The sequence below is a fragment of the Anguilla rostrata genome, chromosome 6, assembly GCF_018555375.3.
Source record: "Anguilla rostrata isolate EN2019 chromosome 6, ASM1855537v3, whole genome shotgun sequence".
NCBI classification, from domain to species: domain Eukaryota; kingdom Metazoa; phylum Chordata; class Actinopteri; order Anguilliformes; family Anguillidae; genus Anguilla; species Anguilla rostrata.
Genome location: NC_057938.1, coordinates 10399089 through 10424214, shown reverse-complemented (window position 1 = coordinate 10424214; position 25126 = coordinate 10399089). Strand labels below are relative to the sequence as shown.

The following is a 25126-nucleotide window of genomic DNA, read 5'->3' as shown; positions in this document are numbered from 1 at the left end:
ACAGAGACCGCAGAAAATATCTCTCTTCTGAGGAAGAGGAGAGAGAAAAATCATTTCCAGAGAATGAAAATAACCTGCTTGTGAATATCTGCTGATCGATAACGGCAACGGCACAGTTTTCGCTCCGAACATTACGGCACTTCTCATCAGCTTGCGTGTGAGCGAAATCAAAGGGCAATGCCCAGGGCTGCTTCTTATGACAAGCGTCTGGCTCTTTGATCCCTGCATTGCCCCCCACGCCGTCCCACGCCACCTCACCTGAACCCCTCGCTTGGAGTGTCAGCGGCTTATTTCACACAACAGTGAGGCGGCCCGCGAAGAGCTAGCGCTTCGACCGCGCCGCCGCGCGACCGCGCTGCTGTACAGAGGTGCGATGACGCCATTAAATTAAACGGTTTTAAGCCAAATTGGCTTCATTAAGACGCTGTAAAAGTAAATAGAGAGAAAATAACGGGTCAAAATGGGTCAAAGCTAAATTTGTATGTGCCTGTGTGTGTGTGTGTGTGTGTGTGTGTGTGTGCGTGTGTGTGTGTGTGTGTGCGTGCGTGCCCGCGAGCACAGTAGTACTGGTGCCACACATATCGATCCTTTCGCCCTACATCGCAGAAGAGGGATTTGTTTACGCACGAGTGTTTACATATTTATAACCGATCACCCGATTTAGTTCCCCAAATTCCTCATATTTCTACGGCCACTGTTCTTTTCCTGTACTGCCGGTAAGTGGCGAGGAGACGCAGAAACGGGCGGTACTTACCCCGGACGCCGGGTACGCCGTCCAGCCCAATTCTGCCGTGGCAGTGCGGGTGTCCATCACCGTTTCTGTACAGGTCAGAGGAGAGAGAAAAACAGAGTCAAATACTGCGCCCTCGCTCACGAGCCGTCAGCGCTTCCATTTAAAGCAGTATCACCTCCATAAACCCAAATATGACATTCATTTCTGTGCACCAGCAAGAGATGTCTGATGGTAAATCGGACTCAACTGAAGCGAACAAAAAGGAGATTTGCCAGAGAACAACTTGATTCTGATGTGAAAACACTGCAGTGTTTGGAGCTGGATTTTGATTTTTTCCCTTCTCTGATGTTCTGCAGTCTGATTACTGATCATTTACTGGGATTAATAGTTGAATGTTTGCTAATAAATACAATAATGAATCAAATTATCATATTATCAATATGCAACAATCTTTTTCAGTTTCTCCAAAATGTGGGAGCCTCGCAGTCCAAGGCTATGCCACTTTAGTATTCATGAATGCAAGCCAAACAAGTAGGATGTATAAATAGAATAAAATAAAATAACATCAGTCAATTATGTTCACATTCAAGCCTGAAAGTGTGAGTGAATGCTGACATATTTTCACATCTCATTTATGAAGAAATAGCTTGAGTCTAATGAAGTATTTGAGGTTTGTATATGAAATCTTTGGTAATATAAGATATTTGACAAACAACTATACAAGTGTATTTTACGACTGTGGAGCAGTGGTTGTGCTGTTGCAATGACTAAAGTGTAGCCTACAATCACCACAACTGTGCTTTTCAGAAGAACCAAATCAAAGGCAAATAATTAGCTACTATCTTTGCATAAAGTTTCCATTTCAAGCTCACTGGGTTGTGAATTTGCATTTTTTTCAGCTTGGAAAGTGAACAGCTATCCCAGTGAGTGTGGCATTGTGTTTTGCAAGCTTAGGGTTGGTGCATTTTGTATTTACATGCATGTAAACATTGCATGTAAACAGCTTTCTAGTAAAAAACTATGTGCATAAATATGAAATATATATTTTTAATTTTCTCACTTCTCACAGATTAAAAAAATAATAATTTAAAATCGGCTTTTGGCAAAAACTTAGCCACTGGATTGTGGTCCAGAAGCAATGCTGAACCCTCACATAAGGGAAGAAGAATAAGATGAAAACCGAATGCAGGACAAGGCAGAAATACCCAACAGTACTGTGGTAAAATATCCCTGCAGCAGCCAGTAGACATGTTTTCAATCCTTTTCAGGTGAAAGGTTATTTCCATTGGAGAGGATCAATCCAATATAAGCCACCTCTGAACAAATTATACTGAGTTATCTGTCATTTCATATGAACTGAACTGCAGTACCCTACAGAACAGGTAGGAGGGCCGTAGACATTTCGGATTTTCACTCTAGCTGAAAACCCACCTTCATAATTGGATTCCTTATTAGGCTTAATGAATGCAGGCAACCATGTACTTGAAGAAGTACTGGGACAATTAGAAATTCATTCATTAAACTGGGCCGTCAAGCTAAGACTGAACAGAAGCCAGAAACATCTCCACCATTCCAGGCCCAGGGCTGTTAAAAGTTAAGGATAACTCAAGCAAGTGGATCTTTTAAACTTCATTCAGACACATCCATTCAAAAGTAGCCCTTTCACAGTACAGGCCACTTTCCTGTAGAACAGCTTATCCACAAACCACTTTGGCAGAGTGGGTACATATTTGTCATCAGGCTCATTGTTCCCAGATAAATCTGGCCATCTCTTCCCCTCTTTGCAACTGAACAAGTCCTGTGGTATACCATTTAAGTGATCCCTCCCACAAATTGATTGTCATTGTGCCTGGTTGTATCATGCAGCATGTATTTTCTCTTGTGTGTAGGTCTAAATACACTGCACAAGACCTACAGTGCCATTTAACATGTGAGACTACAACTCAGAACAGAAAAAAGACAACAAACGCAACAAACATGAAAAATTTATAGAGCCAAGTGACCAGATATCTTTGTGCCACCGACATTCAACACCTAAACCCCCTTTCTAATGTGTGACTAGACATTTTTGTGTGACTAGACATTAATGTTAATGATGAAGTTTATCATTCCAATTAAGATGATGAGACTGAATAGGAAACATAACACTTTGATGGGAAATGCCTTCACAAAATCTATGGAGCAGCTGATTTACTTACTGTCAAATCAACAGCTTAAAACAAGATGGCATTTTACATTTCTAGTCACAAAGAAACTCCTCCACAATATTAAATGCACAGACACCCACCCGCCCACCCCACACACACACACACCAACAAAATGTATCACATTAAACCCTGACAGGCTTACAATAACAACCTATCCTCCTGCGCCCATCACCTTTAGACAAACCAACAACTTTTTCTTTAGTTATTGTTTTCACTACTTTCTCTGTGTCTTCCAAACGGTATCATATTCATATTCGTGAGATAATGTTTCAGGTAAATGTCTCAGAGGGTGAGGGAAAGAGCAAGCTGTGACATCACTGAAATGGTCACAGGGGCGGAGCCTCACTGGAATTGGCGCGGACAGTTTGATTAAAATTTGCAGACTTGGCATACTGGGGGAGGGAAGCAGATATTGTTGTTCTAAGAGCGAAAGCAGCGAGCTTCACGTCCAAAATGAAGGCTTTTCAAACGGCTCTCTCGATGCGCTAGCAGAATGACAGTGGAGCGCGGGGAGACTTCAGCATTATTGCTGGCTAATGGAAAGGTTACCTTATTCTGGAGTTCGGTGTGCAACTCCAACTTTAAACCACAGCACTTAGACCTGAGTCTCACTACAATCTATACAATAGCAGTCCCTCGGTCTCTGAGGTTGCTTGTATTTTGCCAAGCATGGGATAACAGAACTCTCCAGGCCCATTCAGATGCAGATTCAAGCCCAAATACAGGCCTGACTATAGCAGATGGTTCCTTGGTCCCATTTATAGCACAACCCACAATCAGCCCGATAAATAAAGTTATATTTAAAGTTGTATATAAATGTATAGAAAAGTGCTGTAAATACCCTTTTATAAAAGCGGAGAATACGCGCCTTAACCACATGTGAACTGTCTGATTACAAATCTAAAAATTGCAGAGTACAGAGCCATGTTTGTCCCAAACATTATGGAGGGCACTGTAGACATATGCTCATAATTACCTTTCTGTCCTCAGAGAATTCCCAACCAGAGTGATGGCCAGAAGTAGTCATTTCAGTGGTAGTTTCTACCTACCTACCCGTCTTTACTTTCCAGCCGCTTGTACTGTGACCCTTTTCACACAGGCTGTTCTCGCAGTTTCATTAATGTGATTTGTGTTCATAAAGAGATGGATCATACGTGACGGACCTGGGAACAGCACACTGTGTAAACACAGGGAAGGGCTTTCATTTTAAACGTTTCAGACATCTGTCTCTGTTCCGTCAGTAAATCGTTCATGTGAAAGGGACTTTCTGCAAGAGCAGGTCTTATTACCTGCTTCTAAACTGATCGATGTGCGTTTGGTTTAGTTGGCATTTGTACAGGCAAGGCATATTTTTTAAAAAATAAATGCAGAAAACAGCACATATGCCCACATAACACTGCCTTAGCACACAGGCCACACCCCTATGATCCTCCGTGTTTGTCTCTTTCTCTGCCGTCAGCTGATTGGCCATGCGCATCCTGATGTCAGCACAATATTAAAAGGCCCGTGCTTGGGGCTATCACCCACTCAAAGGGAACATTGGGCAATGGCTTGCAAATATCACAGAGCAAAAACGTAGACAACATCTTCACGTTCCTATGGCAACAGTGTCAGGCAACCCGCACCCCACTCCAACAGAGCACGCTACCCCCCAACCCCACCCCCAAAGCTGCTCCCAGCACCAGCCTTGTTGCTGCACCAGAGAACCAATTAAATAGGAAAAAAAGTGAATCTCGCTCTGAAAGGATCAATATTTAATGGTAGGCCATTTCAGTGAAGAGGACTGCATTAAACATTGATGGATCCCAGACCTCCAGGATCAATATTTCTCCTCTTCACACAATTACGCACCGGTGACCGGAGGCACACCGTGTCACGTCAACACACCTGGACACGGCGACGGCGGGTGTGCGGCTTCACCCGGACACGACGAAAACAACAACAAAGGGCCGGAGAAAACGCCAGAGAAATCACATCCTCGCCGCCACCCGCCCCGAAGGGCCGCTCTGACACTGCCGCTCAAGAGCAGGCCATCTTCAGAGAGCGGCTGATTTTTCACATTGTTCCGAGTTTCCTTGGGCTTAATGAAACACGCAGCAAAATGCATCTGAATCCAATGAAGCCGAGGTTCGATAATACCGATAAGCTAAGGTTTGGACAGCCTTCCTAGAGAACAGCTAGCGGCACAACACATGCATGGTATAGATCCAGAGCGCTGATAATAGCTTTCTTTTTCATCGCACTACCACAGCATTTACTCAAAGAAATATCCTCTGTGATTTGATTTTCCACCGCCATTACTTGAAGCTCCCAAGATCCTTCTTTCAAATTATCTTAAAATGATTTTCCATTCATGGGGGGGGTGGGTGTGGGTGGGGGAGGGGGGCAGAGGCCAAGAGGGAGAGACAGAGAAAACGTGAACGCAAGAAAAATCAGAGGGATTTGAGTGTGCGCTGAGCAATTACTGAGAAGTGATGAGGTCCTAACAGCAAGCTAAGCCTTGCATTTTAATATGATCTCAAATCAAGGAGGAGAGAAAAAAAAACTGTTTTGTATTTAGGTAATAATTCAGTGTCTTCTGAGGGAATACACAAACATGCAGGGTAAACAAATTTACGATTTTAGAGAGCATGTAGAGAGCGTATCTGCGCAATTGAAAAGCACCTGGGGAGCAGCTCTCACTCATGGAATTCTGGGAAACGGATCGTGCACGGCACAGTACACATCTGCACACCTCTGGTTGGCCGTAGCCAAGTGATGATGCTCAAAGACATCGTGAAGATGAGGCAACCTTGCACAGAGAAGCTGTAATGCCCGAGAGGACAGGCGTGGGCGGCAATGAAAAAAACCATAAACATGCACCGTGACCACTCGGCAACCCTACTCACAGGCACCATGAACAAGCCAACCACACAAACAAGCTGACCGTTCAGCTACTCTGAACACAAGCAGACCATTCTCAGAGATACCACACAAGCAGACCATTATCAGCATAAAAAGTGTACTTAAAAATGTTCTTAGTGTGGATTCTGTGAAGAAAATGTCTTCACACAAGATTTGGCCACCACATTAGGCCTATTTGTATATTTTTCAAAATACTTAATTAACTGCATCTTATGAAAATACTAATGAACTTACATCTGTTTCTCCTGTTACAGAGAACATTTCTATCATTCAAATCATCTTGTAACCAGTTTGGTGTAGCATGGGACATAAACTAAATGTATGCTGTTCTTTATCACAGATTGCTTCTTTGTTTTCTGCAATTTGGCTACTAGAAGTGAATCAATATTCACAGTAGCCTTTGAAATGGCTTTAAAATCTACTGTTTTGTAGTTACAGCCATGAAAATCAATTATTTTGTATAGACCTTCAGGCAGTGTGATCTAATATATGGTCACAGGTCACATGCTGTTAAATCCATTAACCTATGGTGCTTAACCCCGTTAATTGCTGCTTGTAGCTATACTTTTATCTGGCGTTGTTTAAAAGCAGCTAAGCTTGTATGAATGCCACACAAATGGCCCTATTCATGTTTCTCCCCCGTTATATTAATGAAACAAGACAGTGTAGTGTTTTGCCAATACATGGTTCCACATCCACATGATCCCCAGCAGTTTCCTTGCCCTTTCCTTGTTGCGTTTTCACCACTTCTTTTGCACTTTTTGCACAAGGTAACCCCCCCCCCCCCCAACACAAACCCACTATTAGACATTGTTTATAGTGGGTTTGTGTTAAATTGTCACTGTCATTAACGTGCAAATGTCAGGTGTAACAAATCTACACTTTCATGCCTCATAGACTTGAATAACAGGCCCGAAAAAAACACGGCTGGCCTTAAATGTAAAACACGCATCAGAGAATAACAGGCCCCCATGAAAAAACCCTGCTTTATGTGAAAATGAATCTTAAATTGAAAGAGATTCTGAAATGTGCTCTATAGGGGGAACAGGACAAAAGCTATTCTGAGACAGTAGCAGATGATTCAGGCCCCCCCGCCAGGGAAATCAGTGGTGTGAACATGTGAGTCAAGCACCTTGAAGAAAAAAAAGGAAAAAAAAACCCTGCGATGGTTACGGTTGGCCACCTGAGATATGCCAACACCCACAGCCCCCATTCCCAGAGGCAGATTATATGACAGATGCCTCAAGAAGCCAGTCCATCTGGGGGAGTGTTAAAAGGGAGAGAGCGGGACGGGGAAGAAAGGAATACAGAAAGAGAGGGATGGAGAGTCAGTGAGAGAGGCAAAGAAAGGGTACGACGGAGCAATGGAATAAGAAAGGATGAAAAAAAAAAAAAGAGAGAATCCCAAATGCTGTTCTACATGTGATGAGGGTGAGAAAGTAGCATAGTGGTTAGGGAAATGGGCTTACTCCTCCAAGGCTGCAGGTTTGTTTCCCAGGGGGCCACAATGCCATTGTAACCTTGAGCAAGATACTTTCCTCAGAGAATATCAGGCTGTCTGAATGCATTATATGCAAAGATTGCAAGCTGTGAAAGTTACTCTGGATGATCAATCATACCCGTTAAAATGTAAAATGAAAATTTTATACAACCAGCAGGGTGTGCACTGCTAGCAGAGATGATGTTAGGCCAGGTTGACTTGTGAGGGAATGCAGAAGACTTCTCCTTCCCTTCTTTGTATTGACTTATTTACAATAGAACTTTCTGGAAATAATGCAGAAAACCGAGCCACAGAAGACAGATAAGCAGGAGAAAATGTAGTCATTTGGGAGTTGCAGTAGCCTGGATCAAAAGATTGGGGGATGCAGTAGCCTGGATCTAATCAATATTTGTCCTTAACTTTGGCATGCTAATAATTCTACATTTTGTTTTCTTTCTTCACAAGCACAGGTTGCTGAACTCACTGTCTGTGAAGAAAAAAAGACCAACTGTATTTGTATAGGCTACAAGTCAAAATTAACAACAAATGTTGATTAAATCCTTGGCCAGTATTTCAACTAAAGCACCTATTGATGCTTGATATGTATGGAAGACTCCATTCACTGATGTTTATTGATTACAATTCTATATGTAACACAATCATACCATCAATACTATGGAAGAGCTACAGGGTCTGCAGAATTTTGGTGTTCACCTGTGTACTATGGCAACATAGTAGGGCAAGCTGTAACATAATCGAAGCCACTAGATTCTGCATTTCTTACTTATTAAAAAAACAAGGTCAGGGTCAGTACAAGGTTGCATTCTATCACCCCCCCTATGGTATCAGCAGTATGGAAATGAATGTATGTTAGTCCAAGACTGTCAGGCTACAGAATGGCCTAATGCTAGGGGATGGGACCGTACACATGGGTGAGGTCGCTGGCCTAGCAAAATGGTGCAAAGATAATAATCTACAGCTCGAGATGAGTAACACGAAGGACCTCGTCGCTGGCATCCAGAGAGAGAAGTGCACCCTTGGGTCACTGGAACTGAATGATCTGTTGGAAGAGTAGATTCCTTGACATTTCTCGTGGCAGCTATTTTTAGGGCTTTAAAGCGGCAGACAAAGTGAAGCTGTAAAACTGGTCGTAAAAAAAAAAAAAAAACCAAGATAAAAAGTTTCAGGAGCTGCGAAAGATGTTTGGTACTACACAAAAGGCGATGTCCCAGTTCCACACAGCTGTTAGAAAGAATGTTCTCACTTTCTCCATTATTGTGAGGTATGGAAATACCACATAGCATAAAGGAAGCCATTTAGAGAGAGCTGCTGAAAAGCCAAAATTGCTACCTGTGATTTAGCCCTACCTCCTAGCCTTTTATATTCCACATCAAAGGTAGGTATAGCCATCAAAATGATTCCGACCAGTCACACCCACCAAAATCCAAAATTTTAAGCACCATCTCATCACAGTCAAACGCAACAAATCATGCAAAATTAAACACACTTTCAGAAACTAAGCTAATGCAGTTTGGATTTCAAACTCCAGTAAATTAGCACTGTTTCCCTGTACAATGATAACATGGTATAGTACATTACTGTAGTGTATCATATTATAATGTATTAACCATGAACTGGACTGTTTCTGTACATACAGTATGGTAATTATATTTATGCTTCAACAATGAAGTGAGCAACCACCAGGACAAATTCAAAGTAGCTTCTGATGAAATAAAATTTTGAATTATTACTTTCACGATTGTAATCAATAATCAGTAATAACAACCACACACTTCTTCATCATATTGTTCTTGTTATTACCATTAATATTATTATTATTCAGCAAACAAACTGCACTGCCTGTTTTCTTTCTCATCACAAAAGCAACCCAGATTTCTTTTAGTCTGCACTTCCTACATACTCCACAGATCTCTCACTTGACTGGTCAGGAAAGATCAGCATGTTTCCAAAGTTCCTTTTAATGAAGCCAATTTTAGCATTCATTGCCCAGACCGCCTGGTCCTTAGCCTGGCAGTTCCCACATTCTCAGTAAAATTATGGGACTCTGAGGACTCATGCACTCAGTCCACCAGTATGTTTATTTTCCGCATTCTACCCTAAAACGCATATACTAATGAGACAAGATGAGGAACTGTTGAGGACCAGCCAGGTAAGTGTGAAAAAAATGACATAAACATTTTTTTTAATATGCCTTTGTGTGGACTGGACTGAAGCATATTCCCCTACAGTGGATTACTGTGAAGGAGGCTAACATTATGACTATCACTGAGCGTTGTTACTAATGCCACATCTCCCCCTCTCTCTGAGCTAGCAGCTATTTAGCAGTTAGGATGTTGGAACTGATATATACCAATCAATCAGTCAATCAATCAAAAATAAATGACAAAAGGGTAGAGTAATACATAGGATATCCACTATGACCACACCTTTATAATATGCATAGACATGGTACAATAACTGAACACCATAAAAAAAGCTTCGATTCAAATTGTTCTATAGGAGAGCAGGGACATGTTATCCCCCTGGATTTGCTCAGAACGCACCATCTGTGGATGTGAATGTTTGAGAGCTTTGGGAATTCATTATTCCAAGAGTGTTCCTTCAATTACTGTGAGCTCAGAGGGAGCAATCAGACTGCACTGTGTCCTCAGCACATACCTACACTCACTCTCTCTCTCTCTCTCTCTCTCTCTCACACACACACACACACACACACACACATACCTACACTCACACATACACACGCTCACATATCTACACGTACACACACCCTCTCATTCATGAAGCACAACAACTATTACAATGCAAAACTTTACTGGTATAAAATACACTGGTCAAGTACCTGTTCAGCCATCAGAGATATAAAGTAGAGTGATCCTTACCAGCAACAGGCTCAGTCACCAGAGTTTAACACCTAAAAAATGGCTTCCAAAAGAACAAAGGCTTTGTAGTCACTGTGGTTGGGTTGTGTAAGAGATGCACTTTTGCTTTTTTAAAAGAAAAATATTCACAATGTTCACATTCCTCCTATATTTCGAAAAAATGAATGAACATCAAAAACATGTTTCATTCACAGAGACGCAGGGACCATCACTGTCTGCCCAATGTTACACATGACCACATTCTGAGGGACACTAATTGTTATATTACTAATTATGCAAATTGCTCGCTACGAAAATGGTACAGCATTGCGTAGACATGCCTATAAATCATGGCTGATCTGATCTAATCAAGATAAAACAGAGAGAAGAGTCTTATCAACACGTCCTTTCATGTTACTCGACTTTCCTTGCCTTTGTTTTACTTCAGTTTTCGTGTATTTAAATATTTCATGTTGTGTGTGCAGTCTTTATCGTTGTAAATTATTAACTTCGCATTTTTCGTTTTTCATTTTGTCATATCATATTTCCGTCTCCTCTGTGTATGTACAGCAAGCGCTTTGGCAATACCAATCCGTGTCATGACAATAAAAAAAAACTGGAAATGAAATTGAAACCGGAGAGGGAGAGAGAAAAACAGCTTTTCTTCCCCCCCACCCTCCAGCCTGTGTTCGTAGCAGAGGTCTGAGAGGATCACTGAGACACAGACACCGGCTCCACTTACTAATCTAACCTGCACTAGCGGCACTAATTCAGTAATTATTCAGGTGGGAGAGGATGAACATCACCTCTGTCCCCGGATGCACACAAGCAGTAATTTTGCTGTAACACTTTTCTATGTAACCCCTGGGCGGTAGTAGTAATTACTGCCTGTACCCTGAATCTCTCCTTCCACTCCTTCCTCTGCCACATTTTCGCCCCGTCTTCTTGCAGACATGAAGAATTCTTGAGGTACATTTTACTGACCCATCAGTCCAGTGGGTCCAATCCGCTTTCCTGTCCTCCAGGCCATCGCACCTGGGCTCGTTCCTACTCCATGACCGCTAGCTGTGCTGGTAACGCCTTCAAACAGGCCCACATCAAATCTCTTCTGAAGAAACCTTTTCCGGACCTATTGTAGAGCACCAGTACCTTGAAACCTTACAGGCTCCATTCTCCTGCTCCTCACTGAACATCCCGATTCAGCGTTCAACCATTACTGATTTTTCATACAAAATGGTGGCCAAATAGAAAAGTTCTCATGGAGCAACAGAGGTACGGTGCCGTGTGCAAAACGTGGAGGAACATCTGCATCCTAGTTTTAGCTCCAGACTTTTTTTTTTTTACCAAATCAGTCAACCAGCCACACTAGTTTACACATAGACATTTCCTAAAATGAACTCTACAGTACGGAAATTTCCTGGGTTTAGTGCATAATTCCGGTCTTCAGCCGTGATTTAGTGCTTGTAAAAGTTTAAAAATGTCAAACTGCGCAAATTACACAGCTAATGAGGTCACATTTCAAGTGACCCTGCAGTCTAATGCTCTGGTCTAGTAGTTAGAGGCCAGCAATCCTAGTGTCAGCAGCAGTACATAAAAAAATCAGGAAAGAGGCAGAGCGTGGCAGTAAGTTCATAAGCTGCAGCATTACACTTCACCCAAAAATAAACTGATAACTGAATTATTACACAATCAGACTAAGCTCTGCAGGACTGCTGAAGCCATTTATTTACAAGTTACAGCTTATTTTCCTTCCATAAAGCCAGGAAACAGGCCAGGGTGCACAGAGATGATGCCATTCATTAATCTTTCATGGGGAGGCCTAATTATCTGGAGGTGCGATGGATGGGATTGTGGGATTATCGTTTAAATCAAATGAAGCCCAAAAGGCACAGCAATTAAAGTTTTGTTGTGAATCTCAAGTTCCTATTTTCATTATTATCTCAGTAGCCTTGTAAGACCAGCGGAGAAGACCAGGTACGAAACAGAAGACCTGGTAAGTGTTCTAAAATGCATACCCATTGAGAGAGTGATAGAGAAAGAAAGAGACAGGGGGAGAGAATGGGGCGAGAGAGAGGCAGAGCAGCAGAGAAAGCGAGGACAGGGAGACAGGTAAAAAGAAAGGTAAGGATCGGGAGAGAGTGACAGGTCCTGTAAATGTACAGAGATGGAGGGTGCTTTTGAGGCATTAATGGCATGCAACTCTGAAGGAATCTGCCCTGCAGAGCCCACATAGCTACTTATTTCCCAGGTTTTTTTTTTCTTTTTCCAGGACACATCTTCCCCATTAGGACCCGGTGTACATCATGCTGGTGACAGGGCGCGCACGTCTACCTCGCAGATATCGATGTTTGAGAAGTACCGGCTGGTCACCTAAGGGTCAACATGTCTGCTTCTTCAATTCGCTCCCAGGCAGGGGGAAAAAGCAATATCTTTGCCCCGGGGGACTGGGGTTTAAGTCTCGGGCCAAACACTGTTATCACACTCCTGACCTCAATCACTCCATCTGAATGTCAGGCCGTAAATTGGACTTGGAAGGTTGAAGTACAAGCAGAAGTTCTAAGTCACAGTGGCAAGTCTACTTAGTAAAAAAAACAAAAGATGTAACTTAGATCACATGACAGAGGAGCCAATCCAAGCCCAGCCCGGGCATCCCAGCTCTGCCAAGCAACACCACAAGCCATGGAATACAGCCAGGACAGAATGCAGCTTTCTGCACTCAAACATGAATCAATAGGGCCAGTTTTACTGATCCATGTTGCACTGGGGTCATCAGATGCACTGTAGATTCTTAAACTGTAAAATGAAAGTCTAAGCTATGACTACCAGTGGTGGGACCTTCTAACGATTGACACAGCAGTGAAGTTCAATTCTATTGGACGGCTGAGTACATAAACATTCTACTATTCTAACCTCGCAATAAAGCATGGCATTGTGGAATGCCACTGGGCTATAAATAGAAGGTGTATTTTAAAAAATCTCCAACAGTTTTTGGATCGTCGTTTTCCAAAAACGCAAGGACAAAGGAAAGTGAGCAGGTCTACAATTAAATCTCTTTTCCTTCCCAACAGCGAATAGCGGAACAGGCTTTAATAACTGTGGATCCGGTCAAGTTAATATCCAATAACATTCAATTATCGCCATGGATTTCATGGGCCGGGAGCCCGCAGATTCTCACACGCCGCTTGACAGAAAGCCCTTCACCATTTAACAGTCCGGCTCAGGTGTCTGAGATTCAATCATAAAACCAAAGGTTTCCCCAGGAGGTCCCCCACAGGAGAAACACACCGCTTCCTCGCAAATGGAAATGTGACAAAACAGTTTAAAAATCACGGCTCCCCCCCCCCCCAAGGCCGCGTAATTAGCGATGTCGGCCGCCGCGCATGGACAAGGCCCATTAAAGGCGATACCCAGCATGCATCTCTGTTCCCGGTGCCCCCGCCCCGGGCGAAGGATCAGCGGGTGTGAAAAAGAAGTGCGGCGGGGCCCAACCCCCCCCTCCTGAGGGACGCGAGTGAGGCCGGAGCCTCTCCACACGCCGTCTCCTCCTAGCCAAGGGAGCTCATTAGCCACCGCTGCCATCCCTCCTAAACCCGAGAAAATGACTAGCCTGCTCCTCCCGCAGAAAAATGATGCCTCGTGCATCATTAATAATAACTACAGTACAAACGCAAACCCCCTCCCCACTTGAACACACGGCACACAGACGTGCCCCTCTTGATTCAGTACACACACTGCGGTCAACGAGGGCCACCCTTATTCAGAAAGAAAGCTACTTTTCCAAAGATCAATCTTGATCTGCTAACGTGCATTTTCTATTGTCTACTTTGTAGCGACAAAGCTTGAATCAACGCTAGCAGGACTGAGAAATACACCCCCCACAACCCCCCTGCTGCCGTGTCCACCAGCAGACCTCCCCCCGCCCCGCCCCAGATTTCTGCTTGCCAACAGACGCAGCCTCCAGTCGTCTACGCTGCACAGCTTCCAAACGCCGAGTAACTCCTGCACGTATATTCTCTACAGAGAAGTGTTTCACAACCTCCACCGAAAGGCTTACCTTTCCATTAATCTGTTTGCCAGAGGACATACTCAACATGCAATGCATATGCTAGATCAGGGCTAAGGACGTGTGCATATCTGAATGTACGTGAGATGGAATGGATGAACTGCCTGAAGCAGCGTTCGCGAGTGCAAAGAAGGCCGGACGGTATCAGCGCATCACCAGCGGCCATGTACAGGAAGCAGAGCAATCTGTGCCCGCCCCTGGCAGAGCAGGAGCTTCGTGGCACACCCAAAGGTGAGAGTAAGGAGAGCGTCAGCCAAAAAACGAAAACAAACCAAAAGCGGGGCGTTCCCGGGGAGCGCTTTCGGCCGGGAGCGGGGTTCGGAGGCTGCCGGTCTTCTGAGATTACGAGACAGAGGAGGAAAAGCGAGCTCCGCTTTCCTCCGCCCGCTCCACCCGACAACCCACGAACGAAACGAGATTTCTATTAGCGCTAGCCGCACGTGACAATGCCGTCTACCACTGCAGCTTAGAGTTGGATCTACAAGTGGGTTTCCGGTTCAAATCCCTGGTTAAGCATAGTTGAACCCCAGAGTAACCTACAAAACCGATTTCCTTGAATTAATACATTGGAACAAATAGAAAATGCGCACAAGTGTAGGCCGGGTATGAGCATCTGCTAAGAAAATAACGCGCCGTGCTGCAAGCAGCCCTGCCGACTTCACAGCACGAAACATCATTAAAGGAAGGAGGAAGCAAAACATCTGTATTTCAGTTCACCGGTTAAATTTGGGGTTTCTGTGCTGCACTGCATGCTGGCATTGACACTATTTTTCTCCCTGGAGAGTTTCTGGGGGAGATGTGAGCCTTGCGCAATAAATATAGTGAGCTTTGTTCCCGTTTGCTGTAAGGCATTGTTATTGTAATAACGCCATACCTACTGTCAGGCTCTCATTTCTGGTAACGATGCATCCGGCACACAGTGCGAAGTATGCCTTCCCACATTAACATTTTTTTCATAGCAATTGATGGCATGAATCAAAAGCCAAGGCAATCGTTGGATCAGAGCAGAAACAGAGACTCCACCCATCTATATTGGATAGCAGTTGTGTAACCTTTTACTGAAATCTCTAATTTACAAAAAGCATTCAACCGGAACTGGAATTAAGTGTTATGCATATCTAGAAGCAATGGCGCTTGGTGTGCGTGTGTGTGCGTACGTGCGTCAGTGTGCGTGCAACCACTCAAGATCTATCCCTGCCTAATGTTCCTTATTTTGGGCAGTACCATGAATGGGCAGCTGAAATTACTGGGCATGTAACTGACATGTGCTTACTTCTGTCCATGCAAGTGGGTGCGCGTAATACTATGAACGCACGCATGGGTGTGTGTGTGTGTACACGTGTGCATACAAGGGTGTGCGTACTTGTTTGCATGTAGGCCTATTCGTTTGTGCACACTCGCAGAGATTCAAATGGAAAAGATGTCAATTTAAATAACAAAAGAGAATGGCCACCAAATACTCTCATTTCAGGGCCAAACAGAAGATAACAGCCTCACCAACCAACTGGGATTCTGTGGCAGGAGTCCAGACAGCACGTTCCCTCTGGCCAAGATTTAACCACATAATGCCCTGGGCTCATCCTGGCTCTGGAGTACTAATGTATGTGTGTGTGTGTGTGCGTGCATGAATTAGTGCGTGCATGCATGAGTGTGTGCGTGGTGTGTGTGTGCGCACGCACATGTGTGTATATGTGTGTGTGTGCATGTGTGTCTATGTCTCTGTGTTGGGGTGTGTGTGTGTGTGTATGTGTGCGTGTGTATGAGTGAATGTGTGTGTGTATGTGTGTGTGAGTCTGTCTGTCTGTGTGTGACTGTGCGTGTGAGTCCGTCTGTCTGTGTGTGTGTGTGTGAGAGTCTGTCTGTGTGTGTGTGTGTGTGGGTGATCATGACTTGTTATTTGATGAGTGCTGTGACAGACATCACAATGACAGATTCACACGCCTTACAGCTCATTCAGCAGCAGACTCCTCGGTTCACAAGCTTCCCTACCTCCTCTTCAACTGCACAAAGTCCCCTCTCTACAGTAACAAACACGCGAAACCCAAGATGGCCTCCATAATGCAGCAGGCCCTGACCTGAGCTTAAAATACAGGATTCGCCTTTTTCTGTCCGACTTTAACAAGCTCATGATGCGCGGCTTTGCCTGCCAACAGAAGTACGAGCATCCCACACTTCACACACAAGCGAGCGCTGACCCATTTTCAAAAAATGATTCAGCGTCGCTGTGTTTAAAGTGTTCTTCCCACACCTGAGAAACAGTTGCCATCAGAGCGCTGCGTTTCCACCCCCCCTCTGGCTGCCCTGGGGGCATCCTACATCACAGCTAATGTCTTAATGTCACAGGCTTCAGCTCGGTGCCCGTAACTCAATATTATTTGCTTAGAGGTGATCGTTCCTTCGAAGAAACGAGCAAGAGCCTTGGCAATTCTGTCCTGGAAAGACACGTTTGGTTCATGGAGTCAATGTGAGCCAATCCAGCCAAAACCGCAGAACGGCGAAAGCTGCAGCACGCTCCAGCGTCTGACCCGTATCGGACTCAGAAACCAGTCCGGTGACGGCTTCCAGTCCTGACCGGCATCGGCAGCATTGCAGTCATCGCAGTTCTGCTCCAGAGCCACAACAGCAGTTAAAATATTCATCACACGGCATAGGACTAAGAAGTAGCATGTTTGTGTACTGCACTAATGAGTGAGTATGTACCTTTGTTGCATCTGTACATCTGTAGATTAAGTATGCATATGCTTGAGGGAGAGCAAGCATATATGTGTGGTGTGTGTGTGTGTGTGTGTGTCTATGCATGTTGTGTGTGTGTGTGTGCATATTGTGCATGTGTGTGTCTGTGTGTGTCTGTGCATGTTGTGTGTGTGTGTGTGTGTCTGTGTGTGTCTGTGCATGTTGTGGGTGTGTGTGTGTGTGTGTGTGTGTCTGTGCATGTTGTGTGTGTGTGTGTGTGTGCATATTGTGCATGTGTGTGTCTGTGTGTGCGCGTGTATGTGTGTCTGTGTGCACATGTACTCATTATATATCAATCACGCTGACGTTATGTTTTAAAGAAGCCGAATTGAGTGACATGTTTGTTCTCGGGGAGTGCCAGCTCCCCGTTTGGCACGTCACTTCAGTCCTTTCGGGAATCTGATGGCCGGGCGACAGCGGCTCCCGTCAGCCGAGCTTCGGCGAAGATCCTCGCGGGGCAGCGATTCGCCGGAAACGGTTCCCATCTACTAACATTCATTAAGTCCACAGCCACGTCCTATCACACCACTGATAGGGCTCTCAGCCAACCGGAGCAGCCTCCTTAGAGTACAGGACACGAGAGAGAGAGAGAGAGGAGGAACAGAGCAGCCCATACCATCGCAACTGTCACAAGTCATGAATAATTACAGGTTCTGAAATGGAATATGTCTGTTCATAAACACATTTTTATTTCAAAAGCATAATGTTTAAAATTGTCCACCAGCGCAGAATAATTGATTAATTTGCCATTTAAACCGTGACGGAGAGCTCGGGTATTAGTACGTGGTGTGCTTAAGGAATTCCCTAAAACAAGGGCAGAGAATTAAGACGCACGGAATAAATGACGGGTAAACCGTCTTACACGAGCGCGCACGCAGAACCGGTACGCGGATACTTCACACTTGCTCAGAATCAAGAAACGCAGCAACATTTTGCGCGCAACCAGCATTAGTATACTAATTGACACCGGCAATTTTCATCATGCAGCGAATCTACAATCTCATAATTTTTGCCTATTACGGGGAACAGCACGCAGCATCGTTTGGAGCCCGAGCCAGATTGAGCGACTTATCGTTTAATCCGTTGTTAATGGGGGAGTAAAGGGCAAATCATTCCCCAGGTAACTTGGGCACTTACGTCTAATGTAATTGCACTGCAATTCCATCCAATCACAAATAAATCACATTGGATGCTGGGATTAAAGCATATGTTGCTGGATGTGAGGTTGGATGTGTATCCTTATGATAAAATACTATCAAGCATATATAGTGGTATTAAATATAAATCACAGTGCGTGCTTTGAAAGTGCATTCTCAGATTGGTTTTTTTTCTTCTCTGCAAATCGTTTCTTTGTAAAAACCGAGGTTTAATTCATGCTGGGTGACCGATACATATATAAGTCCTGCCGCTGGGCTCTCCATGCACTGATCTGACTTTCAAAGGCTAGGCCGTTTCCACTGCCCAGCCCAAACTACATTCGTAAGCAAAAAAAAAATAGCATGTTTTCAACGCAAAGTCTAAAACAAGAGGTCGGTCCACTTCTGTTAAAAACATTGGCCCGTATTCATTTTTTTCCATTTGCTGCTGAGATTTAAGAACCCGCTGAATGTGATACAGAAAGCAGGCCCAGATTGGCTCTCTAATCAGTGAGCGCACCTGTCCTGAGATTTTGGAACATGGCACTGCCATGACAGAACCTCACCTGTGAAAGGCAGCTCACCGACTCCACTGAATCCCAACGCTCAAAGTTTTCCCCCAAAACCTGAGATGTTTTCTTCTTTTCAAGTGTAGTTACAGAAATGCTTTTGATCTACGCACTTTCTTTTAACTGAAAGGCTGAAATAAGGGCTTCATCCGCTGCTATATAAAGCACTGCATAGAGTGAGTGTGGAGCACGTGCGGGCGGGCGGGCGGGCAGACACAGAGGCAGAGAGAGAGAGAGACACACACACACACACACACACACACACACACAGAGCATGCACATTACTGAAAGCTCACAAGCTTCCTTCAGTCGTCACCGGCCTGGATTCAATCAACGTTTGTCGTTAACTTTCACTAACAGTTAAACACAGACAGAAACCTTTCCCTCTGCATTGCAGTAATCACACAAAGGAACCCCTCGAACTGAGAAGAAAAATGTACGCTTGCATTTAACTGTAATAACCGAATCCGGCACAGTCCCATAGTTAAAAGTAAGCTACACCTATGAAGTCAAGCCAGTACTCTAATGAAAACACCGCCACTGTAAATGATACTGCGAAACTAAGTAAGGGAAAGTCCACCCCACACTTATCTGAAATTTGTAAAAATTCACTCTTGGCGCCTGTTAAATCAACACTAAAGCACGGTTCGCAAATTGCTAATTTTCCACCATTAACAGAAAGCCCCAAATTATTCTTCCAAGGTTTAAAAAGAGCCACAGACTCAATTACCAAGGATGGACCAATAATAGAAGAACCTTATCTCTACCCTCCATGCCAACAGCCATGAAAGACACTGATAAAAGATATATGGAACTGCATTATTCATCAAGGTAGAATCATTACATTTGAACACGCCATTTAATATCACTTGTCCTCTGTCTAAAATGTATAAAGGTATAATATAGCTTCCTTTCACATGTATGAATATGCACACTACGGACGGCCCCTGAATTACTGGCTTATCACATGAAGCATACTTTGACGCACAGTAAGCTACATAAAATACATTCATCATGTTTCTGATCCGACTTGATAATGGGCGACAGGGTGGCGTAACTTCTGTCCAATATCCAGAGAACCTAACGCCAAGCCACGATTGTAATTCATACCCATTACTACCACCCACCAACAACCTGCCCCCCCCCCACACACACACACACCCGTATGCTCCCTCACATACGGACACGTTCCACTCTTCATTCCAGGAGTAATGGTCTCTTTATACATTCCCCCAGCGCCGCTATATCCGTTAGCTCTGGACATAATTAAAGTACCCAGAGGGTCAAGGCTAGCTCTCTCTAGGGATCTGGCTCCATCTGCACACACATCTTCACGGAGGAAAAACAGGACACGGGTTTTGAAGGAGGACCTTTTCTTGCACTTAATTGCCACATGCTCTATAATTGGCCGGGACGGTACTGCAAGATGGATTACAGCCGCGGCACTTAGACGGCAATCCATGCACCGGCGACCCTGCCGTGACCCAGCAAACCGAGGAGATGGCAAACAGACCGCAGCGGAAAATGATGTTTTATGTACATAAACTCATAACGCAACTCAAAAAAGGGTGGGATTGCTATAGCAGTGAAACTTCAGTAGTAAAAAAAAAAAAAGACATTTTTAAAAATACATTTTTTTGGCGTAAAATTTCTTTACACACCAGCCTACGCTTTGAACAAACAGAATTACTCCCTGAGATAATAATACAGAAATCATAATTCTGGTAAGTTTCTTCCTTTCCAGAGCAGATAAAAGATGAAAAGGATCGGATGAACTGCCCCAGTGCGGGTGGGCGTGTAATAGATGGGTGTTCTCTCTCTCTCTCTGTGCAAGGTGTTGTGTTGATTTATGACTAGGGTCTATTTATGTATTGAAAGTTTTTTTTTGTTGTACTTGTTTTTATTTTACTTTTATATCTATTCTAGTGTAATGAATAGTTTTTTTTTTGTGCCACCAAAAAAGCCGTTCCAGAGTCCATATGGCCACATCTGTACTGTGTTCGTGAGTATGTGTGTGTGTGTGTGTGTGTGCGACACACATACATGGGGTTCATAATTAAGACTGAACGTGAGTGATACTATAACGATGCTGAAGTACAGTGCAGATGCGGCCACATCAAGTCTGGAAGGGCTCATTTGAGTGTTAAGCGTTGAGTGTGTGTACAGTATGTGTGTGTGTGCCTGAGTGCACATGCACGTCTGTGAGCAGGTCCATTCGTGAGTGCCTGTATGTGTCTGCACACACACTCTCTTCATCTTCCCAAATAGAAAAACATAGTTGTTTTGTCTGGAGAGAGCAGGGGCCCAGATGGTGGCCGTTGAGGGGGGTCCGGGTGCTGGCGGGGTGACTTCTGTGATCGCAGGTGTTTTCTGCACATGCTCCCTGACACCCCCCTCCCCGCCAAACATTATTTCTGTTGACTGCGTTCCTGACATGAGCCGATCAGACACTCAGAGTTTGCTTCACATCGGCTGGGGGGACGTTCAGTATGCTAACTGAGAGAGTTCCCTCACGTCAGAAAAGATCACCCAGGGCCCTTATGTGTGCCTTTTTAAAGCCTAGCCTAGATAAAAATAACACTCCTATCAATGATGGCAATACCATGGGAGAGCGCGATACTGTGCAGTGTCCAGAGCCACGACCGCTAATGCTAAACTATGACATTACACAACTCGGCCTGTACCCCTAAAACACAGAATAATGTATTCATTTAAATCTGAATAATGAACTGTGTTGTACAACTACCATCACACATCACAAGATGAGTAGAGCATCTTACAGTATCTACAATCTCCCACACAGGTCAAGATGCCGTGCACTTCAACATGGAAGATTCAAAAAATGGAATTGCATGAATGGAAATTTCAGTTTAGCCAGTGGCAGCACTTAGGTGCTCAAAAAAAAAAAAACCTTCAATAAACTGCATCGTATAAATAAAAAAACGTATTTTAAACAGTGAAACGTCATATATGCGTGCATGCACGGCCTATTAAATAAACCGCACTGAAGAATTCTACTTCCAACGTGTTTGACAAGAGCTAAATCAGTGATTAGTCTGAGAAATGCAGCACACTGAGAGCACCTGGGCGTGCGGAGACAGAAGTTGACGGGCCCACCTGATTTACCGCCGCGATCATGTGACGCGGGGCTACGGCGATGTCACACGCCGCGCCGCAGAGGGCAAAAGCCTTCCCAGCAGCAGCTTCGCGTCCGGCGGGTGGAAACGCCATCCCGTTCGCCGAGGCCCGCGTCCGTCATTCGGACAGGCTGACAGGCGGGCGGCGCGGCCCCGTCATCGTCTCGGAGCTGGCGTTTCTGAAAAGGGGCTCCACGCGAGGAGGCTCTCCTCAGAGACTTCCCGTGCTAATTGAATCAGACGAGCTCGTGCCAGTCTGTCAGGGTGTGACACGAATCCGCTTGTTTTCTTTCTTCATTCATCTTCTCTCCGCTGACTGCAGAGAGCCTTTGGAATAAGGCTGCAGCTTTGTAGATACTGGACTGATAAGATTCTGTTTTTATTCCTCCCCCCCCTGCACTGCCTTCCAAAAATAACTTGAAATAAGTCAAAACAGCTATGCTTACATGGTTTATATAATAATCATTTCAAAGCTGAAATTAATCTATCAGATGCTCTCCTGGGGGGCCGGCGATGCAGATGTTGTTGTCTCAAGGTTCTTATCTTCCGAAGCTCCCTTCGGAAATGGGCACAGACGGAGCCGATCTGAGAGCAGAGCGAGGAGAGTCCCCCACAGCCGAAATGCAATAAAACAGAATAAAGAAAACGGCTTCGGCTCAGACGGTCACCTCTGCCCTTCACAATGTTCAATTAAAAACCGCCACCGTGATACCTCACCGTGAATGAAATGTTCCCGTCACCACGGGGACGGCGTCGGGGACCTGTTATTGGACGATTAACCTTTGGATACGCAGAATCCTATTCGAAGGACCGCCCTCAGCAGAAAGGCTCTCCCGGGCTGGGGGCTCTGACGGATCGGTGTCTGCTGTCAGAGCAAGATCGGCGCTCGGGGCACTTGAAGGGAGGTCTGTTTACTTTGGCAGCTTACCAGTACAGCAGGAGACGAATATAGTGACCCCCACAATTCTCGCCTTGTCTACTTCGGGGGGTGGGGGGGTGGGGGGGGGGTGCAGAGGCGATCAATAAAGAGTGAAAAGGTAAACAAGAAGTAGGGAAAGAGTTGCTGCTTTCCTCCAGCTTGTGACTTTGGATGCGTCCCATTATTCTTCACTCCTCCATTCCCCCACTACCATTCGTCTCCCACCCGGAAGCATGCGGAGGACAGGAGGGGAGGAGACGAGTTTGAAGGCACAGTTCTGTGCGCTTCGCTCATCTCAAATAAGGAAGGGAGGACACAACGTTCAGTTTCCGGGGCACGAAGGAGACAGTGGTGATAGTGGAGGAAAGGAGGACACATTTTTCATTTTTTTATTGGGACGCACCCTCCATCTTGGTTCTTGTGAACGTTTCGGGCGAAGGACACAACTCCGTCCGTTTCCCTCCCGATACATTAATTACATGAGCGTATTTATGTTCGTGAAAGCAGGACAGACGAGGGGCAGGACAATTACAGAAGGGCCAAAGACGCACAGCTTCGGGCCTGAGGAACCAGCCTTCCCGTGGAAAACCCGTTCTTTCTTTAACGGCCTGCCCGGGCCTGCCGCCACCGCCCCAATGTGTAACCCACGCTTTTTTCAGCATGATGCATTTCAGGTGAAAGCCAGCGTGAATTCTGCTGTAATATAAATACAGGAACTGGATGAAAAGATTGAAGACTCCTCACGGCAGTGTTTACATCAAACACAAGGTTCAATTTAAAAAACAGGCATAATAATCTGCAGGGGGCTGTATTTATGGTAGGCTTGCTTTGGGCCGTTTTCCTGAAATTACACACAGTGACCCAGGTAGGGCGTATGAAACTGAGACTTTTGGGTCAGTGATACAGTTACCTGAAAACTGTGTGCTCTACAGGACTGCAGTGTGTGTGTCAGCAAGCAGTACTGAGTCTGTAAATCCACAGGCCAATAACGTTCTGCAATAGGCTGCAGGACTTCTGCTGTGGGTAAGTGATGTTCTAGGTCAGTTGTGCAGCTGGTCACTAAGGCTGTAAGTAAACAGTACTGTGAGTCATACATATTGTAGGTCAGTGCTGTTGTTAAGAGTCCTGAAACAGCAGCAATACTTTTTGGTAACACTGAAGGTTACTTGTGCTGTTGGTCAGTAGTTCAGTAGGTTAACTGCGCTGTGTGGGTCAGTACCGCTGTTGGTTTATAGTGCTACAAATCAGTCTTTTGCTCAGTAACACTGTGTCAGTACTGCTGTGTGTCAGTAGTTCAGTAGGTTATCTGTGCCGAGGGTCAGCACCGCTATTGCTTTATGGTGCTATAGAACAGTCCTTAGTTCAGTAACACTGTCAGTACTGCCGTGTCTGTAGCGCTGCTCTGTCCCGCGATGCCTTGGGTCAGTAGTGATGTATTTCTGTTCTGCGGCAGGTCTCCCCTCTCCGAGCTGAGCACCGCACAATAAAATGTGTACAAACACTACATCGCGGACGCTCTCGCCCGTGAAATATGTGCGCTCTCCCAAAAATCAATATGGGCTTACTGATGGCTTAAAGTACCGTCATTCCATTACCGTGATCGCACCTCTCCGAAATGACTGCTGAGTGACAATGTTTTAAGTTGCCTGGAACTAATGGAAAAATAAATTGTGGAAACGTCAGACCCCGTGCGGTACTGTATCACAATGGGACCCGGCAGACGCGCGAGCGCTGCGAATTGTGTAAGAGCCATTAGCCGTTACTTAGCCGAATAAACCGGCCTTTATGCCGCACGACACTCCTTAAACCGACTACCCAGCAGCCATTGTGTGAGGGAGTGTTCGTTTCCTGAAGCCCGAGCGGCGGAGGAGACTGGGAACACGGTGGTGTCACCACCCTGCCTGCACACTGCAGACGGTGTTATAAATGGCTTGCAATGGCAGCGGCGGCAGCAGCAGGAGAAGGCTCCTTTTGGGTCCTATTGTGCGAGTTGAAATAACCGAATCGATACGGCGGCAGCTGGGGAAGAGGAAGGAGCGTTCGAGATGTTCTGTATGAAAACGCTGGCCATCTCAGGGGACCCATTGTTCCAGTTTAGACTGTATGCAAGTTGGACAAGAACTTGGCTGCTCGAAATCTCTCTCTCACTCCCCCTCTCCCTGCCTTCCCTTTCCCTCTCTCTCTATCTCTCTCCATCTAGCGCTCTCCCTCCCTCTCTCTCTCTCTCTTCTCTTAGCACTTGTGTACTGTGTTTTCTTTCTGCAAGCAGACAAGTTTGAGCTGGCTACAATCCCGTCAATGCTGGTGAACTGCTCAGACACAAGACTAGGCACTTGTTTAGCAAAAGGCTCTCCCCACCATGA

General features: G+C 45.1%; 1 protein-coding gene across 2 annotated transcripts in view; it reads right to left on the bottom strand.

Moving 5' to 3' along the window:
- LOC135256484 (ephrin type-B receptor 1-like) overlaps window positions 1-25126 on the bottom strand; it is a 155328-nt gene that overhangs the window by 101143 nt on the left and 29059 nt on the right. For both annotated transcript variants that reach the window (XM_064338293.1, XM_064338292.1), the window contains exon 2: window positions 755-819. In XM_064338293.1, coding sequence (XP_064194363.1) covers window positions 755-819 — 65 coding nt within the window. The remainder of the gene's footprint in view (window positions 1-754; window positions 820-25126) is intronic.